Source organism: Choloepus didactylus, chromosome 8 (assembly GCF_015220235.1).
Source record: "Choloepus didactylus isolate mChoDid1 chromosome 8, mChoDid1.pri, whole genome shotgun sequence".
NCBI classification, from domain to species: Eukaryota; Metazoa; Chordata; class Mammalia; order Pilosa; family Megalonychidae; genus Choloepus; species Choloepus didactylus.
The window spans coordinates 76737288-76760815 of record NC_051314.1 but is presented as its reverse complement, the minus strand read 5'-3'; the positions used below and the strand labels follow the sequence as shown (position 1 = coordinate 76760815).

The 23528-nt window shown below is 37.7% G+C and overlaps 1 protein-coding gene across 1 annotated transcript; it reads left to right on the top strand.

The window, feature by feature from the left end:
* The first annotated feature begins 5259 nt into the window (after positions 1–5259).
* Positions 5260–6193, top strand: LOC119541802 (olfactory receptor 6C2-like). Its single transcript, XM_037846070.1, is given in 2 exon segments — positions 5260–5570; positions 5572–6193. Coding segments are annotated over 2 exon segments (933 nt in total).
* Positions 6194–23528: the final 17335 nt, after the last annotated feature.

Genomic DNA, 23528 nt, shown 5'->3' with positions numbered 1-23528 from the left:
ACCAAACATGATGGAATGGCTTTTTAAATGGATAATGGGGAGTTTCTGGAAGAATTGGGAGGAGCTTGATAGAAAAGGCCAAAACTGCTTTAAAGCGACTGTTTGTGGAAATATGGATACTTCTGATGAGGTCTTGAACACAAATGATGAATGTGTTGTTGCAAACTGGAAGAAAGGCGAACCTTGTTTTAAAGTGGCAGAGAATTTGGCAAAATTGAGTCCTGGTGTCAGATGGAAGGAAGAATTTAAAAGTGACAAACTGGAATACTTAGCTGAGGAGATCTCCAGACTACCTGTGGAGGATATACCCTGGCTTCTCCTTGCAGCTTATAGTAAAATGCGAGCGGAGAGAGATAAACTTAGAACTGAACTCTTGGGTTCCAAGAAACCAGAAGCTGATGGCTTCGAAAATTACGAGCTTCCAGGGGGTGGAATCCCAGAAGCTACAGCCCAACATGAGGATGTAACCAAACATGGAACCCAGCCGCCATTTCAGTACGAGCCAAGATTGGAGATGGAATTATCCAGAAAGGATTTGTGGAAAGTCCTATTGTCTGATGGCTTTGACCCCTGCATGCTTCATGCAAAGCCAACAGAATTTTTGCAAGATCTTTACAGACAGAGCTGCTGCCAGTCGGGACTGGAGGAGAAAGACAAGGAACAAATTGAAGGAAAAATTTCTTCAAAGACAGAGCCATGGAGGTTGAGGTCTGGAGTCAAGAGGCCTTGGGCTGGGAGAGTGGAGCAGCCCACACACATGGAAAGGGTGAGTTTGCCCCGGAGGTTGAGGGTGGGCCTTCCACCTCGATGCTCTGGAAGAGTTTTGCCACCTCAGGTCCCAAAGAGGGTGGAGCACATTCCCAGGGAATTGGGGAGAGCCTGGCTGCCACCACACTGTTCTGAAGGGGTTGAGCATGTGCCCCGGAGATGGAAGGGAATCCGGGAGCAGCCCCAATGTTTGAGGAAGGTGGGGCCGAGAAAGTGGTCTCCCCAATGTGTGGGTATGTTGGAGCACTCACCTAAGCATTTGGAGAGGAAAGGGCTGCCACAAAGGCCCTTAGGAAGGGTTAGACTCCCGCTGTCTCAAGCCCCAAGGATGCAACGTCATTCTGTTAATGACTCTCAGACTTTGAAATCTAATGGAGTTTGTCCTGCAGGTTTTAGGAACTGTTTTGGTCCTGTTAACCCTGTTTTCCTTACTCTTTCTCCTTATGGCAATGGAAATGTTTATCCTATGAATGTCCTTCCTTTGTATATTGGAAGCATATAACTTGTTCTAAGTCCATAGATCCAAGCTAAAGGAAAAGTATGCCTTAGGACTGACCATGCCTATATTTGATTTTGATGGGATTTTGTACTTAACTTTTGTTACTGAAATGGTTTAAGTTTTTGTGATATTGTGATGAAATGAATGTATTTTGTATTTGGAAAGATAATGTCATTTTGGGGTCCAGGGGGTGGAATGTGCTGGTTTGAATGTATTGTGTCCCCCAAATGCCATTATCATTGTGGTCTTGTGGGACAGACGTTTTGGTGCTGGTTAGATTTCCTTGGAATGTGCCCCACCCAGCTGTGGGTAGTGACTTTGGTGGGATACTCCTATGGAGGTGTGACCCCACCCATTCAGGGTGGGCCTTGATCAGTGGAGCCATATAAAACATGCTGACTCAAAGAGACGGAACGGAGTGCAGCTGTGAGTGACGTTTTGAAGAAGAGCAAGCTTGCTAGAGAGGAACGTCCTGGGAGAAAGCCATTTTGAAACCAGAACTTTGGAGCAGACGCCAGCCACGTGCCTTCCCAGCTAACAGAGGTTTTCCGGACGCCATTTGCCATCCTCCAGTGAAGGTACCTGTGCCAGTTTGAATGTATTGTGTCCCCCAAATGCCATTATCTTTGTGGTCTTGTGTGGGGCAGACGTTTTTGGTGCTGGTTGGATTTGCTTGGAATGTGCCCCACCCAGCTGTGGGAGATGATTTTGATGAGATGTTCCCATGGAGGCATGGCCCCGCCCATTCAGGGTGGGCCTTGATAAGTGGGGCTATATAAATGAGCTGACTCAAAGAGAGGGAAGTGAGTGCAGCTGTGAGTGGCATTTTGAGGAGGAGCAAGCTTGCTAGAGAGGAGCGTCCTGGGAGAAAGCCGTTTTGAGGCCGGAGCTTTGGAGCAGACGCCGGTTGCCTTCCCAGCTAGTAGAGGTTTTCCGGATGCCATTGGCCATCCTCCGGTGAAGGTGCCTGGTTGCTGATGTGTTACCTTGGACGCTTTGTGGCCTTAAGACTGTAACTGTGTAGTGAAATAAATCCCCGTTTTATAAAAGCCAGTCCATCTCTGGTGTTTTGCATTCTGCAGCATTAGCAAACTAGGACACAATTATACCTCAATAACATTAAAAATGAAAAGCAGAAAAAATAATCGCTAGAACTGTATGTATTAAACCATAAACCACATGCCAAAAATAGGCACAGACACTTTTAAAGACATTGTAATCTTAAATCAAATGTTGAACATATAAGAACAAAGTATACATGGAATTAAAAGTAAAAATAATGTTCTATAATGACAATTACAGTAGCAAATTTTTGAAATAAACTAATCTTAAGTACATAATTACTAAATATAAATTAACATTTTAATCTACAAAATATACTTTTAATCTACAATTTTCACTTTTAGAAACTATTCTCAAGCATCTGGAAAAATAAAGCTATGAAGATGCTTTTGATAGAATTATTAATAACAGCAAAATGACAAACATTATACATTGAATTCTGGCACTGGTAAAATAAATGCCAATATCTTCACACAGCTAACTTTATGCATAGTGTTAAACTGGAAAGAAGAGAAATTTATAGTATGTGATAAATTAAGATGTGTTTAAAAATATAAAAGCATATTTTTCCCATCCAATTATAACATACTGTTGCAAATTTTTATTCATTTGTGAATAATACCTATAATATAGTGAGAGTATTTAGAGAAGAAAAATCTGGAATGATAAGGTCTTCAGTGTAAGCAAAAGCCTCATATAATCATATAAACCTTTTCTTCTGCTTATCTGAGTGAAAATGCTCAATGATAAAAATTTATATAATATGTTAATGGATTATATTCATATAATAAGGGATTTTGGTCTGACAAACACCTTATTAGACATGAAAGCTTTAGAAATATGAGCTACATAATTTAATTATATAGTTGTTCCCCTGACCTGTGTCTAATGCTGATACATCATCCCCTGTCTTCAAGGGCATAGTCCCCACTGCACCCTGTTACTTATTTTTTTTTTTGCCAAATTTCATCACTCAGAAAATTCATTAATGATTTTTGAATGTGTGTCACCAAGGAATATAGTCAGCAGTTTAAAGATAGTCATTCTCTAAACTGTAAAGCAGTTTGTTCTTTACTGGTTTTAAAATATCTCTTCTACCAGTGAGTAGATAAAGTTCCTGAGATTCCAGTAATTTCTTTTTAATCATGGATACAGTAGGACTATATTGCGGGCTCATAATAGCACTAATCCCATTAACAAGTAGTGTGTCAGATTTATTGAGGACTGAAATCTCAGGAAGCACTAGGCATTCCAAGACATGCCAGTAAAGGTGAAGATATAAATGTATTTCATTAAAATATTACTTTCAACATTACATTATTAATATTGCCATGTTTAAACAACCAAAAGAAACTAATAGAAGAGTTACTAAAAGAAGAGTAAGTGTGATTGTTTTTCTCTTTGATTGTAATTCCCTTTACAGGATTTGTTCATATTTTGCTCCTGAGGAGAAAATGGATTTCAGCAATAATTTTTATGTTTTGCAATGCATCCAACATATATTTATGAAATGTCATTTTTTAGAATTTCTCTTGTCTAGATAACCATCAGTATCTGAGAAGCTTTTATGCATAAGAGACATAAATAAATCAACAACTAACTTATCCTCACCCCCCAAAATGGATTATATACTGAATGAAGTGGCAGCATCTCATCAAAGAACTCTGTTCATTTATCATTTGATTGAAAGTGAGAATACACAAATATCTGTAAGTTTCACTTTCCTGTTTTGTTAGCTTGTATTGTAAAGTTAGGTGTTACATCTTGGGGAAAAGAGAAGAGACATATTTTGAGGACTGAATAATGCTCTAACTTTAAAGTTTGAGTAAGGTTTCACTGAGATGTGTGCATTAACTGAGATATTAGGGAGAAAGATGGAAGGAAGGTAGGTGGGCTGCACAAAAACAAAACAAAACTATTCTACATCTTGATTTGCTATAAATAGTTGATAGTTGTTGAATGAGAAACTGAATTCCCTAGGAGAGTTCTAACTTGCAGGTAAACCATGTGCCTCAGTCAGTGCTTCTTCCTCTTTTGGTAACTCAGTGAAATAGAAAAACTATCACAGCCAAATCAGCCCACACTCAATAAGAAGAAACCACAGTAAGTTAAACAAGAAAGTGAAATTATTCATAACTCAAATAAACTGGGTACACAGGAGAAAGTTTTCTATACATTGATGTCAGAAAATCTCATGCATTGAGATAATGATTGTGTATTGGAAACATTGGAATCCCTTCTGGTATAATTAATGGTTGACCTGAGAAATACCCATGGGGCAGTCTAAACACAAATCAAAAAGTTCTTGACTTCTGAAATAAATCTGTTATTAGGCAAAAAGTTAGGAATAAAAAGTAAATCATTTTACTGGAAATTCAAAGAAAAGAGAAGGCAGTAAACTATTTTGTCAGAAGTAAATATTGCAGGCATATTCAAAAAGGATATACATATTTAGAAAAAAACGATGGATTATGGTGGAGCACAGTGCTTATGGTGGATTATGGGAATTAAACACATATCTAAAAATCAATGAACAAGCAAAATTATTGTTTTGGATCAGAGACTTCAAATTCTGCTTAGAGTTTGTATAGTGAGCCCAATCTATCTGCTATTTTTTAGCATTATTTTTTAAAAATGCAAAGCATTGAAAAGACATGAAATCAAAGGCTAAATATTATAATTTAATTTTTGAATAGGAAATGATTCTTGAGAGCCAAAGTGCACTATTGCTATCCCAAATTGCACCTAACCACAGATGAATTTTAATCAAAAGGTAAAACCCTAAGCAGAAAATGAATGAAAATGTAAACTTTTAAAATGTAATGGAAAATAAAATACTGAATATGTTGAATTTTAGAAAAGTTAGAATAATCTATAAGGAAATCTTTCCAAATATCAGATGCAGATTGGACAGAAGTCAGCAGTCAGTGATGAGAAACAAAAAAATAACAACATTCATCCTTCCGGGACTGACTGATGACCCTCACCTCCAGGTTCTGATTTTTATATTTCTATTTCTCACCTACATATTGAGTGTAACTGGGAACCTGAGCATCATCACACTCACCTTTATGGATTCCCATCTTAAAACATCCATGTACTTTTTCTTACAAAATTTCTCCTTCTTAGAGGTCTCCTTCACATCTGCATGTATTCCTAGACACTTGTGTAACATAGCAACAGGGGACAAGGTCATTACCTATAATGCTTGTGTCATCCAAGTATTTTTTAGACCTCTTTGCAGTAACAGAATTTTTTCTCCTTGCTGCCATGTCCTATGACTACTATGTGGCCATCTGCAGACCCCTGCATTACATGACCATCATGAGCAAAAGAGTCTGCAGGAGTCTCATCATCTGTTGTTGGTCAGCTGGTTTGTGTATCATAATCCCACCACTTATCCTGCTTTTAAAACTAGAATTTTGTGACTCTAACATCATGGATCATTTTTTCTGTGATGCATTTCCCCTAGTGAAGATTGCAGGCTCAGACATGTGGTTTATGGAACAGACAGTTATAATCTGTGCTGTACTAACCCTGAATATGACCCTTAGCTGTGTAGTTCTCTCCTATGCCTACATCATCAGGACAATTTTTAGATTCCCATCTGTCCAGCAAAGGAAGAAGGCCATTTTGACCTGTTCTTCCCACATGATTGTGGTTTCCATCACTGATGGCACTTGCATTTTCATCTACATGAATCCCACAGCAAAGGAAGAATTGACAATTAACAAAGTGGTTTCTCTGCTCATTTCTGCTATTTCTCCTATGTTGAACCCCTTTATTTATACCCTTAGGAACAATCAAGAAAAGAAAGCCTTCAAGTATTCAATTGAAAGAATAGAATTGCTCTCAACCAAGTAAAGGAAATAGTATGTAAATAAAAATTTCAGATGAAAAGATTTATTTTTATCATTTATGGTTCTAGACATTTTCACTTGTTTAAAAACTTGTGTTTTTATGATCAAAACTAGAATATCATTAATTTTCTCAACACTTCTTTAAAACAGCTTTCTTTGAACAGTTCTCAAGCCAATCCTGCATATTCATTTTTCATATAAATAGCTGATAATACTTTGCATTTCATTTAGAAAAAAATTAAATATAATTCTTAAAAAATAACTTTTGGAATGAAATTAATTTCATAATGTTATATTTTAAAATGCAATAAAAGTCATTGTTATCAAGAAAATATAGGGTAAAACCCTTTGTAGCATGACTGATATATGTATCACAAAGATGTCTAAATACATGCAATAAGAGTGATTTTATGTAAAACTTCTATAAAGGATGAATTATGGCTAATGTAAAAACAAAAACAATGATTTAGAAAGAGAATAATAGCACTTAAAATATTGAGAAAATGGAGCATCAATGTAACTTTGAAATAATAATACTATAAACACATAGAAATGCTGGATAAATTTTAATAGTGATTCTTTTGAATATGAAAGCATTGCAAAGTTGTTAATAAGTAATCAGAAATAAAGATGCAACCTAAAGCAGAGCAAAGAACTATAAATGAGCAGAGCAATGAACTATATGAGCAATGAATTATAAAATGACTTGATGCTCAGGAGTATGGGAGCAGAGGGTTGCATTATGGATCCCAGGAATTAGGTGCAAAATCTCAGGATCAATGTGGTGACAGCACTTGGAATGACACAATAGATTAAAGTCAGAACTGTCCAATCATTGCACACAATGAAAGTTTGAATTAGAAAATCATGTGCATTTCCATAGATACACTTTTCTGGAAAATACTGTCTGCCATGCATTAGGTATCTTTGATACCTTGGGCCTACATTTAACACAAATTTAGCCTTTACAGTCCTAGTTCTGTCATAATAATCTAAATAATAATGCATAAAAAATTTAGAAACCAACACCAATATAATTCCTTGGAAATTAAGTTATTCACATATATTAAAATAATTACTGTCCTAAGAGTAATGAAAAAAGTCACTTCATTGTAAATTATTTGAAGCACTGAAAAAGCTACTTAAAAGGAATTCTTTTATTTGAAATGTAATTATAATTTACCAAATTGTCAACTATACCAAAAAGAGAACCTTTTGTTTATCTTAATAAATGTGAAAAAATTAATAACAATAAATTCAAAACATTAAATGTAGAAAACAAAATCAATTAAATAATTTAAAGAAATCAAAATCCAGGTTTTGGAAAAGTCAAATAGCATCTAAAAATCACACTCCAATAAATGTGAATGAGTAAAAAGGAAAGAAATATTCAATATTTCATTGGAAGATCTGGGAAATGCAATAAGAAGAAAACATTCAGAATAAATAATAGAAAGAACAGGAGAAACTATTGCATATTTGTGATCACAAATTTTTATTTTATTCACACCTTACTTTTCTGAGATTCTAGCATACCATGGATGACATTGAGCATTGCTGATAGTTTGACAGCATTTCTTTTAATGAGTGAAGGTTTTACAATTGACGGTGTCTTAAAATTGATGAAATGTGGCACATCCTTTTCCCCACCTAAGTATATTTTTACATAACCTCAAAACTCAAGAAATTCTTATGGGAAATAAGCAGAATTAATAAGAGAATCTGGTTCTCTCACTGAACAAATGGAAAATGTTTGAAAATCAATAAGCTATCTGTAATTGTATAATCACCAGAAATCAATGAGCATATATTATTTCAGTCAAAATAGTTACAAAACTTTAACTGTCAAGATAATAAATTTCAAATGAAATGCACAGGGTAACTATAAAGATATAAAACTGTAGAAACTTTCAAAGGAATATCAGATATCATTTGAGCGAAAGAAAGAAAATCAGTATTCCTGGATGAGAATTTTTAATTTCAGCATTTGTATATAGAGATGTATTTATGCATTGTGAAAATATTCATTACTTATTCATTTATTAATAGTGTGTTATTTGTATATAGTCAACAAGCATGTCAAATATTAAGGAAAAGCTGTTTTTAAAGCAGGCTATAAAGGACAGAAAATAAGTGATTCAATCAGAGATAAAACGGGTAGAAAGAGATTTTTTAAAAATAAGACCTTGATCAGATGATTATATTTTTATGTATGGATTTGTACAAATACATGTATTTAGTGGAAAATAAACACTTTTTTCAGGATTTCGATATATTGCATAAGAGGACAACCAAATATCTGTTGCCAGGTAAAAAAAGTTTAGTTTCAAGATATTCTATTAATTATGACATTATCACAATAAAAATAAACTAGAAATGCAAAAAGGGAAATATCTATTAATGTACAAATGTTTGTATAGCAGGGACACTGGTATGATAACATTCACACCAATCGGTTAAAATCAACTACATCACTGGAAGAATATTTGAAGAAAGATGACCACCTTTATATCGGTTTCACACATTGTAACCAGAATGAATTTGTATGTTTTTGAAAAGCATGAGGAATTTATTTTAGGAATTATTGTAATACCAAAAAAAGACACTACTTCAAAGTTTTAATCAATAGGAAAATTTATACACAATATACTCATTTAATGAGATACTTGTTGCATTTAAAAGAAACAAACAAGAATTTTAGTTTTCAAAAGCTCATTGTTTTTTGTAAATATAGCAAAATTATGTCTCATATATGCCATTCTACTTAATAACTCATGTTAAAATATGTAAAATCAATAAATGAATGAACTATCTTTCAAAATAAGTACAATATAAAAATCAACATTATAAGTCAGTTCCCTATATAACTCTAATAGTGAACAATGTTTCCTAAATTACCTTTATCAATTCATGCATACACACATATTTGATACATTTCATCCATGCATTATTATTTGTATTGGGGCTCAAATTGTCTTATTGGAACAGTGAGCCATTTAAAGTCCTTTTGACAAAATGTTAGTCTTTCATATCTCCCTGGCTATAGTGTGTAGACAGAATAAAGCCATCCAAAGATATCCAAGTCTCTATCTCCAGAATATGTAAATATGTGATTTTAAAACACAAAAGGAACTTTACAAATGTGCATAAATTAAGGATCTTGAGATGATTATCCTGGATTTTCTAGGTGGGCCAATGTAATTACAAAGATACTTTTAAGGGAAAGATGGAATAGGAGTATAAGAAAAGATGTAATGACATACTCCAAGGCCAGAGTAAAGCAGGACACCTAGCCAAGGAATGCCTGAGCCCCTTTAAGCTGCAAAAAAGCAGGGAAACATATTCTCCCTTCTGGGAAAGTCACAGATACATGCTCAGCAGCTGTTTCACAGCCCTCTCTTACACCCTGCTTTCTTTTCTATTGTGAGCAGGTGTCTCAGTCTATTCCATTTCACAGCCCTGGGGGATGTTAGTTCTAATGAAAAGGCTTGACCATACCTTGAACCAGAGTGAGAAACAGACAGCTACAGATGCTTATCAGGGTGAGAACTCTCAGTGGCAGGGCTGCCTCTCACTGGAGTGTATCAACAATCAACCCTCAAACAGTATGTGGGGTGTGCGGAGCTGCCATCCACTGACCCTCACCCAAGCATTTTGTCTCCCAAGAAGACTAGCTACAATGGAATCTCTTCCCTGACTTTTTTGGACCCTCAGTGCTGTGTACATAATAAAATGGGTCATTTTGCTGAAAGCTTCAGTTCTGCCTAAAAACCTGTTGTCCAACAAAACACTGTAGCAACTAACTCCACACTGCCTCTAGAGCCTCTAGAGAAATGCAGCACTGCCAATCCTTCCAGCCTTCTCCTGGAGCTTCTCCCTGAAAATAAATTTGTTTGTGGTAATTTGTTACAGCACTGGGAAACAAATATTTTCCCTAGCACAATCCTAGGAACATCCATTCCTTCATGTGACCTTGTTATTTTAGTTTGTACATATAATTTGGACAACAAAAAATGGAAGCCTAGATGTACCTCTTGCTTTGGGTGATCATTATTTCTAGGCCATTTCAGTGGGTTAAACTAAGAAATGTAACTTTTATTAAGTTAAAATAGGAATTCATGGTGTTGCTTCCAATTCAAACTCAAGACTTCAGGAATTTAGCTTAACTTGTTTTAGTTCAATATTTAATTAATAGCAAATTAATACTTAGTTTATCTATGTACTTCTGGGAATTAATGATCAAAGGCAACTTGCTAGTTATATGTACCACTAAATGGAAGAAATTATTTGAATTGAAAATTGATAACTAAGGCTCTCATGTGGCATTATTAACAACCTGCTGCAATGTATAAAGGCAGGGATTTGGCAAATTTACCTGGGAAGGGAACTCTCTCCCTTTCTCTGACCTACAAATGGATATTCTTTCCAAAGCATTAGGAATGTTAAGGGCTTCAGAGAAACAGGCTGACATTTTGGTGAACACTAAGACACATCTTGCTCTTGGGAGGCCAAGACATATGAATGGGCACTAAGGGAACTGTTGGCATTGTGTAGCATAATGGAGAAAATATTTCAACAGAGAGAGGGGAGGAGAAAAACAATAAATGGGTCAAGAGGGCAAAGTGTTTAGATGGCTTTTGGAAAATGACATGATAAAAGTAAATCGGTGAATATTTTTACTGTTAATACATAATCAACATTTCAGAAACAGGGCAGTTTTTGTAAAATATCCTGGCAAATCCACAATCCTTAAAAGGACGTAGCAATTTATTTTGGCCTGGAGGAACTCAACCCAGTTATTAACAGCATGAGGTGAAATGGAAAATACTTGTAAGAGTGGTGAAATCACCCCCTCATTTACGCTGTAACAGATATGCAATCTTGAAACAGAATTGTTTGGATAGTGAAGTCTCAATTTAGCCTACCCAGGAATATTTCTTCTGGCACAAGTCTGTTTTCACTGCCAGTGACATACACAGTGGGGCAAGAACACATAATATCAGATGGGCCAACCACATCACCCACATATAAGTGGTTTCATTGAAAATTTGAATGGACAGTCAAAAATCTCACTCAAAATATGACATGTAGAAAGTGTTAACAGAAAGCTTAGTTATTTAAATGACTGTATGTTCAAAATGAATATGAGTGGAGGTAGAGGGTGGGGGAAAACTCCACTGAAAATGATTCTAAATTCAAAAAATAGGAGTGGAGAAGTGGGGAAGAGTACAAGTACACATTCATATAACTTGTAACACCACAATTTTTTCCCAATCTTAGCATGGATTTAATGCACAGTGAGGCAAATCTTCAGTTATACAGCCAAGCTACAGATACTCATGAATGGGACCCCAATACCAGGTGGCAGAGTTGGTATTGTTGTTCCCAGCATGTCAAATCCTATTATATCTTCATGGAACTAGAGCCAAGGAAAAGCATAAACGAGGCTGTTGTAAATGTCAAAGCTGTGTATTTGTTTCCCTATAGCAAATACCACTCAGTGGGTTACCTACAACAAAAAGAATTTATTAGCTCACAATTTTATAGGAGAAGTCTCAAGTCAAGGCATAGACAAGATCTCAATTTCCTCACAAAGTTTGTGGCATTCTGGTGTTGGCTTGCCACAATACTCAGGGATCCTTGAATTGCATCTCTGCCTCCTGTCACATGCAGTGTCCTAGATCTCCTCCTTGCATTTGCTTCTCTGTATACCACTGACTTCTGGGCTCTGGCTCTTTCCTGTGGATTCTCTGATTTCTTTCTTTTTATAAGTTCTCCAGGAATACTTTTAAGACAGTTCTAATTCAGTTTTAGCCATATAAGATCCTATTCACAAATGACTTCACACAATAACTGATAATACATTTTTAAAGGGTCTGACTTACAAATGGGTTGACACCCATAAGAAGGCAAATTAAGATTAAGATGTCATCTGAGAGAGTACATATTTAAATCTGTCACATGTTAGACACAAAGCCAAACCAAGGTATGTCTAGTCAAGATACTCCAGATATCAGAACCAACAATCAATATGATATGTATTTATATATCTATCTAGAGATAGATAGATATAGAGAGAATAGATTAAATGGTACATAGATAGATTGATTGATTGATTGATTAGATAGACAGATATAGAGGTTATAATAAGGAACTGGTTAATGTGATTATGGGGATGGGGAAATTCAAATTTGTAGGGAAAGCAGGAAGCTTAAAATGCTGTTTTCTGATTTCCTTGGTGCGAAATGTAGGAAAGAATAGATGGAGCAACCTTGAGGAAAAATTCTTTCTGACATTGGTACCCTCAGTTCTGGAGATTAAGATTCCCAACTGATAGGTGAAGCATACCTATATTATGAAGTATAATCTGCTTTATTTAAGGTCAAAACTGGTTGCACAGCCTAATCCTATCTATGAAATACATGTACAATAACAACTAGGCCATTGTTTGACCAAAAAATAGACACCATACTCTAGCCAAGTTGACACATACACTTAACCATCACAGTTCACTCCTTGTCAACTTGTCACCCGTACACATCTCCTTAAACTATTTTTAATCTCCAAATATTGACAACATCAAAGACATACTTCTGCCAACATGATATAACTAACCTGCATACAACTTAAAACACACAAGGCTTTTCCCAGAAGTAGATGCAGTCCTTGGATAATGTCCACACCACTCCAGATATCCTGGATATAATGCAAGTTAAATTTTATGATGTGAAGTTAATGGAACTTATGTTATACAATAAGACAATGAGAGAAGGACTAAAACAAGATTTGGAGATGTGTGTGTGTATATACCCCCCCACACACACTAACATATAACAAAATACAAAAGAAATTGCATTACACTATGGTCCTCTTTTCTGCAAGTGGTTATAGCTTGTATTTATAAGTATATTTTCCACTTTCCATTCTTCATTCCATTTGTCCTCAGCAAGCACCTCAGCTGGTCTTGGTTCTTTAACTGAAAGGTCTGGCCCATTATTAGTCCTTCCTGAATTGCATTGTTGTTGTTTTTCATTTACTTCCATCATAGGGCATTGTATTCCGAAGAGATGTATTATGGGATCTTTTGTATTACAGACATATTCTTCCTTCTGTCCATTGTGTAGTAGCAGTCCAAGTTCCCCTAGGCAACCAAGATCAATAACCCCAGCCAGAACAGTGACTGTCTATTTTGCCTGTTCATTCAAGGGCATAAGGAACCCAGAGTGACTAGATGGGAGTCTTGACTTCCAAGTCAATGGAAATATTGTGTTTCCTTTGGAAGCATTCCTCCCTCAGGATGCATTCATCCCTTAGGACCTCTAGAAGCACAGCAAAAGTTTGGGAGACAGAAAGCAAAAATTTTGCTACTGAATAGCCTTGGATAACAGTGAGTGGTTCCACTCCCATTTCCACCTATCAATAGGAGAATGAGCACCATATGTTGGATGCTGATTTACAACATATACAGCTTCCTGGAAAATGTTACACCAGCCTGCAAGATATTTCCACCCAGCTGGCACTGTAATTAAGTCTTCAATAGGCCATTCTACTCTTCTATAAGCCCAGAAGCTACAGGGTGATGGAGACCATGATAAACCAGGGAATCCCATGAAGATGGGTCCATTGCTGTACTTCATTTGCTGTGAAGTGAGTACTTTGATCAGAAGCAATGCTGTGTGGAATGCCATGATGGTGGATAAGGCATCTTGAAGTCCACAGATGATAGTTTAGGCAGAAGGTTTGTGTAAAAAAAAAAAAAAAAAGTTTGTGTACAAAAGAAGCAAATTCATACACAGAGTTGTGGCAGTCCATGGCCCAGGGCCCAGAACACTCCTAAATGGCCCATAACAGGCCTGCTTTAGCTGAGGACAAAGTTCAAGAATTTAAAGAATCTCCCTGAAGGGGTAAGAATGTAATCATGGAGGTAAAAAATAGCATTCATTGTATCTTAGTCTTAAAGACTAATCATAGTAAAACATCAGGTCTTATCCCCCTTAATGATTATACTAGAGACCCAATGTCCTCATAGTATATGGAATGTCTTAGTTCTAAAAGCACATCTTCCTCCTTGCACCCCCTGTCCATTGAGGAGTGCTAAACCTCCAGATCGGCTGCCACCAGAGAATCTCTCCTGTTCATAAATCCCAATAAATCTATGTCTACTTCTGTACCTGGTGTGCTTTTTGGTCTTGCAGCAGCACCAGCCCATGCTTTGCATGAACTCAATCTCACCCCAAACAATTGGCAAGCAAGCCAGGGGACCAAGACATAACAGGCAGCAGTAAGTCCAGAGAAGGAAGTCTCGACAGGGGTGTTCCCGTTTGTTAGAACTGCCATTATGCAAAACACCAGAAATGCATTGGCTATTATAAAGGGAGGTTATTTAATTACAAATTTACAATTCTGAGGCCATAAAAGTGTCTAAACTAAGGCAACAATAAGGGCTATACCTTCACTGGAGAATGGCTGGTGGCATCCAGAAACCTCTGCTAGCTGGGAAGGCATGTGGCTGGCATCTGCTGTTCCTTTGCTCCTGGGTTGCACTGCTTTCAGCTTCTGATTCCAATGGCTTTCTAAGTGTCTGGGCATCGTCTCTTAGCTTCTATGGGGCAGACTTTGGACTTCATCTCTCAGCACAGCATCTCCAAATTCCTTCTCTCTGCATCTCCAAGCATCTCTAAGCATCTCTGTCAGCTCTCAAGTGTCTCTTAAAGTACTCCAGTGATCTAATTAAGATGCACCTTGAATGGGAAGGGCAGAATTCTCTGTAAATATCTAATTGAAATTTCTCACCTACAGTTGGGTGAGTCACATCTCCATGGAAACAACCTAATCAATGATTAATAAGTCTTCCCCCAAAAGATTGCACTAAAGATCATGTTTTTCCTGGGGGGCATAATAGATCCAAACTGGTACAAGGGGAAATTACTAGATTGACCTACATCATCCATGTGGGGAGGGGTGGCTACTCTCCTAGATGAATGGGGACCACTGCAAGGATATTGCGATGCCCTAAAAACTCTGGCAGGTTGCTGTTTTGCAACAGATAGTAGGACAACTAAATCTTAGTAAAGAGAAAAGAAAACAGCAAGTTGTGGTGGCCATAGCCTGGCCCCTTTTAGGAGCCTTAGCTATGGCTACAGAAGCAGAACAGGTGGCAAAAATAACAGTCCACCATCTAGAGGAAGAATTAAAATTAGAAAGTAATACACAGCTCACTCAAGTGGACATGAAAGACACTTTAACCCAGCATTTGCACTGTGTAGATGATCAATTAGAAAGATTAGCTTATAGGTATACTCATGCCCATGGTTGGAAATTACCCCAGGTCTGAATCTGGAGAATATTAACTAATCCAAGAGGGAACCAAAAGCTTGAGACACCATAGATATTTCATTTGATTATGAAGAGAAGGCAAGGGAAGAATTATGCAAAGTAGAGGAAGAAGAGAACCTGGCAAGTACACCCAGTGCTACAGCAAAAAAACACAGCACAGGAGTGATATGCCAGGGTGGATCATCAAAATTTACAACATCCTGAACAGAAACTCCATATTACTGAGGGAGATTATACTACTGCTGCTGAATTAGGTGACCTTGGGCAGCATTATAAGCAGAAAGCCAGGAAGTCATTACATGATTGGCTTTTATGATTATGGGACATAGGAGCTAAGGGCATAATATTAACTGGGATGCAAAAGATTAAGCTAGCATATACCACAACACACCCATATGCCAGTGCCTGTATACCACCCTAAGTCATGTAGAAATGGTATCTTTGTTAGCCTGGCTAATAGTTGCATGCAAGAATTCCTAACCCAATGAGGGAGATACTCCACACACTACTTCCCATTCGCAATCTGTGGAAGAACTGCAAGATGTGTTTCAGGGTCTTGGGATGAAACATACAATATATTCCAGAACTCTGCAGGCCCCAACAATGAAACTTTCACAGCAAAGATGAAAGACATCATCTAGCACACAGCTCCTAATCATTTTTATGGACCTCTCATGTACATTTTGAGTCCTCTAGTGGGATATCACATTTTGAGAGATGCTCAACCCATAGCAGATCTTAGGGAATCAGAGCAGCTCTGGAAAGAGGAGTGAGGACCATGGAAAAAACTCCCCAAGAACATGACAGTCCTAATCAGCTCTTATATAAGCAAATGTGGGCTGATCTAATTGCCACAGGGACAGAACTAGAAACCATAGATAAACAACCATATGCTGTTTTAGTTAAATTATGGAGCAAATTACTCAAAGACAAAATATTTACTAAAATAAATCCCTAGACAGCTGGAGGAGAAGATAAACCAACTACAAACCCCCTTTTAAAACACAAGAACCCTCCTCACTCCCATAGGAGACTGGGAAAGCTCCTGTTCCCCTACCATAGAGGAGGGGTCAAGACTCCTGGGTATGAGCAATAACCAGGGACTCTTGGGATCCGAGGTCATACATAGAATTAACTATTTAACAGTCCCCTACTAATAAACAGAGAGTGTTGGCACTAGTAGATACTGGCGCTGAAGGTACTTTAATTTTTGGAAATGTAGCCCAATTTAACAGACCTGTGCTGGCCACAGACAGCTATCAGGAAAAAAAATCAAAGTCAAATAGCATAATTTCTTCTTGCAATTTTGGAGATTGCTCCCCCCAGGAATACACTGTACACATTTCTCCTACACATGAATATATACTAGGAATTGATCTTCTCTTAAATTCCACATTACAAACTACCATAGGAGAATTCAACCTCTGGTGTAGAGCAGTGAAAGGAGTCTTAAAGTGTCAGTAAACTGATCCCCTATAAAAGTACCACAGCCTTGGAGGATTATAGCCACTGAAAAATATCAGCTTCCATGGAGATTTCAAGGGATTAAGGAACTGGAAAGAGTGGGAATATTAATACCAACCCATATCCCCTTCAATAACCCTGTGCAGCCTGTAAAGAATCCTGATGGAATCTAGCACATGACACTGGATTAGAGTGAATTAAATAAAGTAATACCCACTATGAATGCAGTGGTTCAAAATATTGCCTCTTTACTACAAGAAATTGCATTCATTTATGTCATTACCATTTTGTTTTAGATTTAGCTAATGTTTCTTCAGTATTTCCCTAAATAAAGCAAGTCAACCTGCTTTTGCCTTCAATAGGGAAAGATGATGAAGGACTTTCACCATGCTCTCACAAAGCTATTTTATGTAGTGGCAAAATACTTGGCCAATTGGAGAACCCCAAATTCATGACTTTCATTATATCGATGATGTTAAGTTAACTGGCAATTCTGTTCCAGAACTGATACAGTTGTCATAAATGTTCATATCCCATCTCAAGATCTGAAGATGGGCAGTCAATCATGACAAGCTACAAGGCCCTGGCTGCTCTGTCAAATTCTTGGGTGCTGTATGGTCAGGTAAGACAAAAAGTTTTCTTTCTGCAGTAATTGATAAGATACAATATTTTCCTGTGCTGCATATACCTAAGCAATTAATGGCCTTTCTAGGACTACTAGGGTGTTGGAGACCTTTCATTACCTATTTACCTCAACATTAAAACCACCATATATGCTAATTAGAAAAGTCATACTTGGGAATTGGATGGCCTCCAGCAGGCTGCTTTTGAAAAGGCAAAAAGGGTATTAGCACAGGCACAAGCACTGAGGGGGGGTAGATCCTGATTTCCCCTGTGAATTTGGATATGATAGTACCAACATTAGCTTTAAGTGGGGTTTGCGGCAAACGCCACATTCTAAATGAGTACCCTAGGATTCTGGTCACAGTTATAGAAAGGGTTAAAATTAAAATATATTCCCTTAGAAAAGCAACTCTGTGCTCCATATAATGCTCTATTACAATTGGAAGATATGAAGCAGAAATGTCCTGTCACCTTGAGGACCACCCTCCCTATGCAGAGCTGGATTATGGACACAGCCAATAAGCCACACTCTGGGAATGCACAATTAAGTACCTCAACAAAGTGGAAAGCTTACTTGTTGCAACACAGTGTTTTCAATACCAGCCCTCTTAGTGCTGAGATACACAAAATTTTAGGACCATTGTTATATGTAGAAGATTTAACAGCTAAAATTGCTGCACCTGAAACAGCTGTTAAAATACCCACTACAGAGGGCACAGGAACATTTCCCAAGTCTCCATAGTATACTGATGGATCCACTAGTGGGTGGTCTCCCATGTGAAGAGCTGTGGCAGTTTAGCCTAGTACTGACTCTATATGGTGGGAGATTGGTGCTATGCAAAGCAGTCAATGGGATGAATTACGAGCTGTCTGGATGGTTATAATGCATGAACAAAGAGACATGCTAACTGTCTGTACCACAGCTGGGATGTTCACAAGGTCTCATGACCTGAATGGTAACCTGGAAACAAGAAAAAAGAGCAGTCATAGGTCATCCCTATGGGGAAAAGAGCTGAGGAAAGACATCTGGGATGCCTGCCAGTGATGAATGGTAACAGCCAAACATGTCCCTGTGCACACTCTGAACAGGCTACCTGGGAATCTTGAGGCAGACACCCTCACCTGAGTCTGGAGCCACACTTCTGAAACCCAAGAAGCAATCAACTGCCTTCAATGAAAGAGTGGAAACCAAGGGTATCAAACCATACAGCATTTAGCCCAGCAGTTCCAGCTACCCATCATGTGCCAGAAACTTACAGACATCACAAGGGAGTGCCCATTGTGCTCCCTGTGATGACCATGCCAACTGCTCCACCAGATGCAATGCATTGGCCAGTCACAGGCTCCAGTGACCCAGTGGCATGTGGGCTAGATCAGCCTTTCTGCTCTTGGAAGGGGCAAGGTATGCATTCACCACAGTAGACACTACCAAGGGACTTCTATTAGCTTTTCAGGTGGGGAAATACAATCAGCAAACCACCATAAGCTGCCTAGAAAGGAGAAGCACCCTCTACAGGATACCTACATAAATAGACAGTGATCAGGGAACCTCTTTCACTTGACAAATGACACAAGCATGTCCCACAGGTGCAGACCTGATAGAAAGAATCAATGGTTTCTTAAAGGAACAGTTGAGAGATGATAAGAAATCCCTACAACAATGGGGTAAAAGGTTATATTAGGCCCTAACCCACCAAAACTCTACACCATGGGCTGCAGCCCCAGCTCCTATTGAAATGGTAATGTCAGGGCTAAAGCAAGCACTAAGGTTACAAATTAAAGGGCCTGCTGTTTTGCAACCTAACAGGGAATCATAATAATTTGTTGCCTATGCCTCAAACCATACACACAGGGGAAAAGGAGGTCCTCTGGCCTTGGTTCTGGCCTGTGCAGCTGTGCTGGTTAGAAATCTTAGCCCACGGGAAACAGGAGTCACCCAAAACATTGTAATGCAGCCAAAATTTTTGCAAAAAGTGCCTGTTAAAATATTTATCACCAATCCAGGGCCTCCCATTCCCAGGGGATCCTTATGTATAACTATGTGGATCCTCCTTATGCCTAATGATTGATATCACAATGAATAACTCTCAAGACATACAAGGAGAGAATATCTGGTATTTAAAACCTCCCCACAATGTCTTTCTGTCAGGTACCTTACTATCTACCAATGGAACTGTTCCATGTGTATTATTAAATTGACAAGATTTACCCTTTATTGTTCCCCATAAACATCTTTCTTTATGTCCATAGCACCGGAGCAAACACCTTTCTACAGTTGGCTTAAGCAGTAACTCATGTTCACAATCAAACCAAATGTTGGGTTTGCACAGACTTGCCATCTTCAGTTGCTACTGGCTTTCCCTGAACCATAGCTCCTGCTAACTGGACTATGTGGAACACCCTGTTGATGTGGCAGAATTCAACATTCCTAAAAATCTGGAGTGACACCTTCTCTTTTAAGACTGTAATCCAATTACCATCTTATAATGAAACCCAAGCTTATATTTTTCCCTTGTGAGGGAACAATTATATAAGCCCTGGCCTATATTAAGGTATGCTGTACATGACAGAATAGGGTGGGTGACAGTGGAAGCAGACATCTTAGATTTTATTGCCCCTGTCTGCATGGAACATCTTAATGGAGTGTGTAAATTTACCATTAAGCTACAAAATGATAGCCTTTCCAAATTGCAAAATACCTCCAACAGACATGGAGCATATGCTTCCCCAGTGCATGGTCATGCACCTGTGGACAACATGGATGGCCCTATTTACCTTATAATTGGAAAGGATGCTGTATACGAGAGCAGCCGTATGTCCCCGCCATATTATATTATTCTTTACCACACTCCGCTAGCAAATGGGAAATCGTTAACTCTAGACATAAAGTGAAGCATACACTATGGTGGTTTTATACTTTAGCTATTCTTGCCCAGGGGGAGCTCCGATGGCGACTGAAAAGCATTTAAAAGCCTTAGCCAGTGATACAGCTCATGTGCTTAATGAATCTAAATTAGCAATATCATTGCTAAATGATGAAGTCACCCAGTAATGGAAATTAGTTTACAAAATAGAATGGCTTTAGATATTTTACTATGACACAAGGGGGAACCTGTGCCCTTATAAACATACAATATTGTGTATATATTCCTTATCACTCACATAATATTTCACAAGTTTTAAATCATATGCAAGAGAACATACACAGTATTGATCAATTACCTGCTGACTCCTTTCTCCTTGCTTTAATGCTCTTAGCCTGGCTAGCATTTCTTCATAGAATTATCTGCTCTATGTGTATGATTATTACTATTCTGTTGTCTTTTATATTGTTGTGGTGTTATATGGATGTCTGTCCTTTGGTCAATGCAGCTTCTTTTGGGGGTGTGGACTCTGGTGGCCCAGGGCCCAGGCTCCCTCCTAAATGGCCTGCAACAGACCTCCATTAGTCAAGGACAAAGGTCAAGAACGTAAAAATCTCTCCAGATGAGGAAGAACGGAACCACCAATTTAAAAATGGTACTGACTTTATCTTAGTTTTAAACACAAATCTTAGTAAAACATCAGGTTTTGGGACCCTTTAATGATTATACTAGAGAACCATTGTCTTCATAGTATATGAAATGTCTTTGTTCTAGAATCACATCTTGCTCCTTGCACAATCCCACCCCCCATCCCTTACAGGCACTAACCCTCCAGACCAGCTGCCACAGGGGAATCTTTCCTGTTTGTATGTCTAAGAAAATCTGTGCCTACTTTTTTGCCTGGAATGTTTTTCAGTCTCATGGTAGCATGGCCTGTGCTCTGCACAAGCTCAGTCTGGGCCCAAATGAGAGTGAATATCTATTCCAGTAAGAACAAACTGCTGCCTCTTCCATCATCAGAGCAGTCTAATGTAATCACCCTGCCACAAAGTATTCACCTAGAGTTATGGTTCCATACCAGGGACTGATTATTAGTCTTTGCTGCTAGCATATGGGACACTAAGCAATGGCTGCAGCCAGGACTGCCTTCATGGATGGATGGCCATATTGCTTAACCCATGTATAACCTCATTGCCTACCTCTTTCACTAATTTGTCCATGAGCTCATTGGACAATAACAGGTGTGGCTGTGGAGGGCTGGCTGGTCTCCACAGAAAGGGTCATCTTATTCACTTGATTATAAAAATCCTCACCTGCTGAGGTCACGCTTTAATGAGCATTTACATGGGATGTATATATCTTTACTTTTTTGCACATTCAGAAAGGTCAGTCTATCCACATATCTCTCACACAGACCTCCTTGTCACCAATTTTCTAATCATGTTCCTTCCAAGTCCCTGACCATTCAAACAGTTGACTACAACCCACATATCACTATTCAATCACATCTGATCACTTCTCCTTCAAACCAAATTTAATAGCCAGGTGCACTACTTGAAGTTCTGCCATGTGGGAGGATTTTCTCTCACCACTGTTCTTCAGAGACATCCAAGAATGTTGTCAACTTTTCATTTCATGCATGCATATTGCACACAACCTCTTGTAAACCATGTTGAATTTTCTCTTCCTCAGCAAAATGATCATAGAGAATTACCCAAGACCATTGCAATGGGCTGTTTGATGGAAGATAATGTTGAAAAGAGTAGGGCCATTGCCATGTGGGACAGTTCTTTGTGTAACTGACATTTGACTTCAGTGCCTGCATAAATCCATTCTTTTATATATCACTTCCCTTTGATAATGGAAGGCTTCTGTGCATTCTTAGCTTTATGGTTTGCAGAGTCAGACAACACATAGTTCGTGATGGGAAGCTCAGTTCTCAGGGAAACTTGGTGGCCCATTATTAAGTGTTCAGTCTCAGTACGCTAAGACCTGGTAGCAAGACAAAACCTTTTTCTCAAAAGGAGAATAGATATCTACAGAGAATTCAGGGCTTTGCTGCTAAAAATCCTTATGCTCTGCACTGGGATTTACTTATGGGGGTCTGCAAATTTTCCAAGAAGCATATATCTCTGGCAATTAATCTGACAATATGTAAAAATGTTTGTACAAGGATTCTTCTTGAATTTTAAAAATAATTGTGAAAAATGAAAAAGGAACTACAATGATTTGTTGGGGATAAGTAAATTATTTGATAACCATACAGCTATATTTTAAAATGGTAAAACATTGAAAGAGAATAAATCTACAGTGAATTTTCATTTAAACACTGATGCTAATATAATACAGTGGACCAAGTTTAAATGGGATTAAATTGAAGTATATCAATAATTATTGAGAAAAAATAGATTTACAAATATCTAAGGTTAAAATATCACCTGACAAGCTATATATCTGAATATACAAGTATGTTTTTCTAGTTTAATATTCATGCATTTATAAATATTACACATGACAGATACGAGTATATTTTCAGGAAGAAAGTATGAAACCATATGCTTGAAAAAATAGTATTTATTGTCACTTTAAAACATTATTTTCCTTATTCTTTTACCTTGCATACCTTTACATTTGTTAATTTGATCAACTGTCATAGAAATATATGTATTTCATTTTATTAAAAATTGATAATGGAGAGAAGGGAGAAGTATGATATTTAATTACCTTACAAGGTAGAAATTATAAAATTAAGTGGTCTAGGGTTTTTTAAATTAGATTCACATTTTTTTCCTACTGGTAACTAATAAATGCTTTCATTTCTTTTTCATGTCTCTGAGGGCCTTGTCCCCACTGTTAGTGTGCTAGGTTTTTTTTTCCCTCAAAGTTCAATTCATTAGTAATTGTTGATCCTGGATCTCCAAGGACTCTTTTGTTTATTAACTTGGTTGCAGATTTGGCAAATAAAAGTCATACCAAGTTTGATATTAAAAAAGCCCTCTCTCAGAGCAAGGAGGGGTCAGAAACAACTCTTCCAAAGCTAGAAGTTCCTTC